Source organism: Gekko japonicus, unplaced genomic scaffold (assembly GCF_001447785.1).
Source record: "Gekko japonicus isolate JY-2015 unplaced genomic scaffold, Gekko_japonicus_V1.1 scaffold3847, whole genome shotgun sequence".
Taxonomy (NCBI): Eukaryota; Metazoa; Chordata; class Lepidosauria; order Squamata; family Gekkonidae; genus Gekko; species Gekko japonicus.
This window is the reverse complement of record NW_015160341.1, coordinates 96,577-103,479: the sequence shown is the minus strand read 5'-3', so window position 1 is coordinate 103,479 and position 6,903 is coordinate 96,577. Positions and strand designations below refer to the sequence as shown.

Here is a 6,903-nt window from a genome sequence, read left to right as displayed (position 1 = left end):
CAGGCCACACACCCCTCATGTAGCCAATCCTAATGAGTTTCTGCTGTTGGGTGTGGCCTGTTATGCTAATGAGTTCCTGCTGGGCGTGGCCAACTTGGGAGCCAGCCGGAACTCCGTTCCTGTGCGTTCCTGCCCAAGAATAGCCCTGGTTCTGCTGATGCTCTAGCTGGCACACAAATGGGGGGGGGGGGGCTCCTGAGAACGTGGAAAAGTGTGGACATCAACCCCAGCCCTGCAGCTGGTAGAAGCTTTAAGCAATGAATACCCTCTGAGATCTGAGTGTCCGTTTGGGGGGGTTGCTAGGCAACTGCAATGTTGTCAGCCTTCCAGTCTTAATAGACTTTCTCTTGCAATATTTTTTTTTAAAAAACAACCTTCTCTCGCTTCCAGCTGGCCTAAGGGTGGTGATCAAAACAGAGGAGCCCCATTCCGACGACTGCCCGGAAGACCTGGAGCGACACCAGATGTCGGGGAGTTCAGAGGGGGATTTCCAGGGCCTGGACCAAGACGCCCCCTGCGAGAGTCCGTACAGCGCGACGCCGCCTCCTGGAAACTTTGCAGGGAACAGCCTGGAGGAAGTGAGCGAGTACGGGGGTTTTGGGGAAATCAAGAGAGTCACTGTGCAACACGGAAGCTGTACGGGTAAGTCCTTGTCAAGCAATGGAGGAACTTTTCTCTCCCCCCCGCCCCCCGCTTCTAGCCCATCTCTGGCTATGGACAAATACCCCAGCCCTTGTCGCTCGTCCTCAGGACTTCTCTACAAGGCCTGTCTTGATCTGAGGCAAACAGAGACCTGAGACTGAGAGAGTGTGCCCGTGGCCCCTCAGGGCATCCATGGATGGACTGGGTGTTGTTTGTAGGGATCCCGTGTCTTTCCCCCCACCCCCCTACATCATCATCAGTACATCTAGTTCTCAACATGACCATAGAGGTGGATCCTTGAATCCAGAGACTGGAGCCATGAAGAGACAAGACAGAACATTCTACAAACCTTAGTCTAAGACCCAGGTTTGCAGGAAAATCTGAAATCTAAAACAACAACAACATGGGGGGGGGAAGCCCCCCCCTCCAATAACAGAAGTGCCTGTGGTTTCAAAAAATGAATACCCTCTGAGATCTTAGTGGCCATTTGGGGGGTTGCCGGGCAACCACCATACTGTCAGCTTTCCAGTCTTGGTTTCTGTCCGTAATAGGCAGGAGAGGGCAGGGCCCTTTCCAGGGCTGTTTTGGCCTCCTAGTCAACCCCTCCTTTCCTCCTCCCTGCACTGGAGGGAGGACTCATTGAGGTCAGGGCCAACAGCAGCCACTGGGCAACTTGCTACCACGGAATTTGCTCAACTCACCCAGGTGTGGTGGCGGCGACTCCCAGATGACTTGTAGACACACAGTTCACCTGGGCCCAACTCATGTAACTTGGCTGGGCCACCTCACCTGAGTAAGTTGCTACCATATGACTTTTGCAACTTGGTCAGACTTTGCCCAGGGAGATGCTGCCAGGGAGAGTGAAGGAAGCAAAACTGAGATGCTGCCAGGGGGAGTGAAGGAAGCAAAACTGAGATGCTGCCAGGGGGAGTGAAGGAAGCAAAACTGACCTCCAGTGTGGCCTAGTGGTCAGAGTCTCAGGGTAGGGCCTGGGAGACCCAGGTCTGAATTCCCAGTTGTGCCTTGGAAGCTTGTCAGGTGAGCTTGACCCACTCACTCTCTCTGTCAGCGTAGCCTACCTCGCAAGGCTGTTATGAGGATAGAACCGAGTACTGGAGAATTGCTGTCAGCTGCTTCCGGTCTCTGTTGGGAAGAGAAGTGGGATACAAATGGAGGACATGAATAATAAATGAAGCTCAGGATTGTGGGGAGCAGATGAATGGTGGGTGGGTGGGGAGAAGGAGGCAGGGAAAGGGGAGAGGATGTGGGGGCTGCTGAAAGAGGAAAAGGGATACAGGAGAAAGGGGAGGGCCTTCCACAAGTCCTTACAGGATTCCTGCATGTACATTCTTACTTTCAGCAAAACTGTCAACATGGAGATAGAGCAAGATGGGTAGCCGTATTTGTCTGTAGCAATAGAAAAGAGCAAGAGTCCAGTAGCACCTGAAAGACTAACAAAATATGTGGCAGGGTGGGAACGTTTGTGAGTCACTGCTCACTTCTTCAGATGCACCTAGAATGGGAGTCCATCTGTCCTATTTATTGGAAAGTGGAGTGATTTTGAATGACATTAGCAGGCAAATGACTATAGCAGGTGAATGACAATAGCAGGCGTGATTGGATTTAGGTGAGCTATGCGGCAGGCTAATAGGTGTGGAGAAATCAGCATTGGTAATGAGACAGGAAACCTAGGTCTTGATTCAGTCCAAGTGGATGCATTGTCTTGGGTTTCATTGTCAGTTGCAATTCAGAATTGTCTCTTTCTAATTTCCCTTTGAAATTCCTTTGTAAAAGAAAATAAAACAGTGGGATGGCTTCTAATGTCCTGGCCCCACTGGTGGACCTCCTGATGGCACCTGGTATTTCTGGCCACTGTGTGATACAGAGTGTTGGACTGGATGGGCCTTTGGCCTGGTCCAACATTGGCATCTCTTATGTTCTTATGTTCTTAAATGCTACTTTTAGGTCAGCAACTGGATGTCCTGGAAGGTTAAATTGTTCCCCCCACTGGTTTTTGAACGTTGTGGTTCCCAGTGTCACACTTATGTCCATTAATTCTTTGTTGAAGGGACTGGCCTGTTTTTCCAATGTGGAGGGTGGAAGGGCATTGTTGACACGTGATGGCATAAATCGCATTAGAGGAGAAGCAGGAGATTGCAGACTCCTGGCCTGAAGAGGAAGTTGTATCCCTGAATTGTGATAGGGTTACTCCCCGGCCCCCCCGTCAAATCAGCAATTTTGGCTCAGTAGCTTAGGGTTTAGTAGTTTACTAAATAAAGTAGTGTAGTTTCTAGTGTCTTGTGTTAGAATGGAGCCACTGTTTTAGGCTTTATTTACTTACTTCATTTGTACCCCATCTTTCTCTCCCATGGGGACCCCAAAGCAGCTGACATTATTCTCCTCTCCTCTGTTTTAATCTCACAACAGCCCTGTGAGGTGGAGAGCGTGGCACTGGCCCAAGGTCACCTTGTGAGCCTCCACGGCAGCGTGGCGATCCGAAGCTGTGCCTTCCAGCTCTTAGTCTAGCGGTCTTACCACTGCACTATGCTGGCTCACGCTCTTTAGGCAGACTGCGTTCTGTGATTTATCGTTTCAAATATGGATGATCTATCTCGAGTCCCTGAAGGGTGAGAAAGAGGGGATCCGTAGGGTTTTCAGGGCAGGAGATGCTCTGAGGTGGTTTGACCTCAGAGCAGGTCGAGAAAGAAGGCCTTTTCTCCCTTTCTCACCGTACAAGAACTCCTTGTGGGCACTCCATGACATTGCTGAGCAGTCGGGTTAGAACAGATAAAAGGAAGTCCTTCTTCACCCAAAGAGGGATTAACACATGGAATTCACTGCCACAGGAGGAGGTGGTGGCGGCTACAAGCATGGACCGCTTCAAGAGGGAATTGGATAAACATATGGAGCAGAGGTCCATCAGTGGCTCTTAGCCACAAGGTATAGATAGGAACTCTCGGTCTGGGGCAAGGGATGCTCTGTCTTCTTGGTGCTTGGGGGGATGGGGGCTACAGTGTGAGGGCTTCTGCTGTCCTGCCCCTACTGCTGGACCTCCTGATGGCACCTGGTATTTTTGGCCACTGTGGGACACAGAGTGTTGGACTGGATGGGCCATTGCCCTGATCCAACATTGGCTTCTCTTATGGTCTTATGTCTGGGGCAAGGGATGCTCTGTATTCTTGGTGCTTTGGGGGGGGGGGGGCAACAGTGGGAGGGCTTCTAGTATCCTGGCCCCACTGCTGGACCTCCTGATGGCACCTGGTATTTTTGGCCACTGTGGGACACAGAGTGTTGGACTGGATGGGCCATTGCCCTGATCCAACATTGGCTTCTCTTATGGTCTTATGTCTGGGGCAAGGGATGCTCTGTATTCTTGGTGCTTTGGGGGGGGGGGGGCAACAGTGGGAGGGCTTCTAGTATCCTGGCCCCACTGCTGGACCTCCTGATGGCACCTGGTATTTTTGGCCACTGTGGGACACAGAGTGTTGGACTGGATGGGCCATTGCCCTGATCCAACATTGGCTTCTCTTATGGTCTTATGTCTGGGGCAAGGGATGCTCTGTATTCTTGGTGCTTTGGGGGGGGGGGGGCAACAGTGGGAGGGCTTCTAGTATCCTGGCCCCACTGCTGGACCTCCTGATGGCACCTGGTATTTCTGGCCACTGTGTGACAACAGAGTGTTGGACTGGGTGGGCCACTGGCCTGATCCAACACTGGCTTCTCTGATGTGCTTACGTTCTTTGCCTGCCTCTGCGTGACAACCCTGGGCTTCCTCGGAGGCCTCCCATCCAAGTACTCACCAGGCCTGACCCTGCTTAGCTTCTGAGATCTGAGGAAACGGCTAGTCTGGACCATCCAGGTCACGGCCAAAAATAGTCACAGGTGGTTTGCCACTGAATTTATTGAATTTCTGACCTCCCCTTCCAAGCACTGACCAGGGCCGACCGCCCTTAGCTTCCAAGATCTGGCGAGATCAGGCTCGCTTCGGCTATCCAGGTCAGGGATGAAATCCAAATACGGCACCTAAAATAGACCGGTTCAACGTGCAGAATAGAATTGCAGTCAAGGCAATAAAAATAAAACGCTGATTTCAGCCCTGAAATAGACCTCTTTTTCTCCATATGACCTCGCCCATCAGCTGGACCATCTGCAAAGACATTATTGTGTGTGCCGTGCTCTGGGGGTGAGGCAGGTGGTACCAGAGATAGGCTGGTCCTGAGGCAGGGCCTCCGCTCTAGGACTCCTCCCCCACACACACACATACACACTGGCTGTTTGTCTCGTCTTCAGCGCTGAGTGAAAAAGTGCTTGGTCCACCTAAATGTGATTGTGTACATGACTTTTGTTCTTGGTCTCCTCCATTGACTTTTTACTTCTATTTTGTGCACTTACTGGATTGTCTAAATCAGGGGTGTCAAACTCATTTGTAATGGGGGCCGTATCTGATATAAATGAGACCTTGTTGGGCCGGGCCGGGCCAGGTGTGTCATAAAATGTAATGCCAGGTAGCCGAGATAGAAACTTTATAAAGGACACAAACAGAAAGGGTTTTTTTAACTTAAAATAAAAACATGCTTAAAACATCAGCACTCTTGCAATATTTTGTTTATTTAGCAGTGTCTGGTGATAACTGACACCTCTTGCCCTGAATGATTGCCTCAAAATGTCTGTGCTGTCACAATCTTGAGTATGCTGTTCAGGTGTGTATCTGTAAGCTGCAAACCTATAACGACGCAGCAGCAGCAGAACTGGAAGAAGAAGCAGGAGACAGCCAGTTCCACTGTGGGCCTGATAGAAGCCCTCTGAGGGCCTAACCTGGCACCCTTGGTTTAAATGGATTCCAGAGATGTTACTCAGTGACATTACCTTTAGTATTTTTACGGTGCTAAGTGTTGTTTAATTATTGCTGACTACTTATGAATAATTTTGGTTGTGTTTTGTGAATGATGCCTTAGCAGTTTTGTGCTAGGAGTTTCTGTGGGGTGTGCCTTATTCCAGGTAAACGCCCAACTAATGTTAAGAGGCAGCTCCTTACAAAAACAATTGGCGGCGTATTACTAAGGCCCCTGATGGCTCATTTTGCTTCCCCCTTAAGATGACGGAATCGTGATCAAGATGGAGGAGGAAGAGGAGGAGGAAGAGGAGGAGGAGGAGGAAGACCCCGTGAACTTAGAGCCCCGCGGCCTCTTCTCTTCGCGAGCCGAGCCCCCGTGCTCGCTGAATTGCAACCCAGAGGCGATTCGGGAAGACCAGCGGGTCGCAAAGAAGCCCCCCAGAGCGACGGTGGGGATCTGCGCCCCGCTGTGCGAGAGGGACAGTAGCGTGGAGGCGAGGCCGGTGACCCTGCAGCAGAGGAACCGGACGCGAGAGAGGCCGTACATCTGCCCGGAGTGCGGCAAGAGCTTCATGCTGCGGATCAATTACATCATCCACCAGCGGAACCACCTCAAGGAGGGCCCCTACGAGTGCCACGTGTGCGACCTCAGCTTCCGCATCAAGCAGCAGTTCCTCCTGCACCAGCGACTGCACACGGCGCGGCGGGTCGCGCCTCCCCCCCGCCGCGGGGGGGCCTTCCCCGACAAGCGCAGCCTCAAGCCGCAGCCCAGGCCCCCTCCGCCCCCTGGGAAGCCCTACAAATGCAGCGAGTGCGAGAGCAGCTTCAGCCACAAGTCGAGCCTGAGCAAGCACCAGATCACGCACGTGGGCGAGCGGCCGTACTCCTGCGGGGAGTGCCGCAAGAGCTTCCGGCTGCAGATCTCGCTGGCCATGCACCAGCGGGTGCACGCGGGGAAGAGCGAGCTCTCCTTCATCTGCCCGCAGTGCGGCAAGGCCTTCAGCCGGCCCTCGCACCTCCTGCGGCACCAGCGGACTCACACGGGTGAGCGGCCCTACAAGTGCAGTCAGTGTGACAAAACCTTCAGCGAGAAGTCCAAGCTGACCAACCACTACCGGGTCCACACCCGCGAGCGCCCCCACGCCTGCGGCGAGTGCGGCAAGGGCTTCATCCGGAAGCACCACCTCCTGGAGCACCAGCGCATCCACACCGGGGAGCGTCCCTACCACTGTGCCGAGTGCGGGAAGAACTTCACCCAGAAACACCACCTGCTGGAGCACCAGCGGGCACACACGGGGGAGCGGCCCTACCCCTGCACGGAATGCGCCAAGTGCTTCCGTTACAAACAGTCCCTCAAATACCACTTGCGGACACACATGGGGGAAAGAGGGCTGCCCCCCGCCTGCCCACCCACCCACCCGAGCCCC

At 53.0% G+C, this 6,903-nt stretch overlaps 1 protein-coding gene across 1 annotated transcript in view; it reads left to right on the top strand.

Moving 5' to 3' along the window:
* LOC107115619 (zinc finger protein 777-like) overlaps positions 1-6,903 on the top strand; it is a gene marked incomplete at its 5' end in the record, with an annotated part of 24,381 nt that overhangs the window by 15,415 nt on the left and 2,063 nt on the right. The window contains 2 exons of the mRNA XM_015417359.1: positions 391-642; positions 5,738-6,898. Of these exons, the coding sequence (XP_015272845.1) occupies positions 391-642; positions 5,738-6,898 (1,413 nt within the window). The remainder of the gene's footprint in view (positions 1-390; positions 643-5,737; positions 6,899-6,903) is intronic.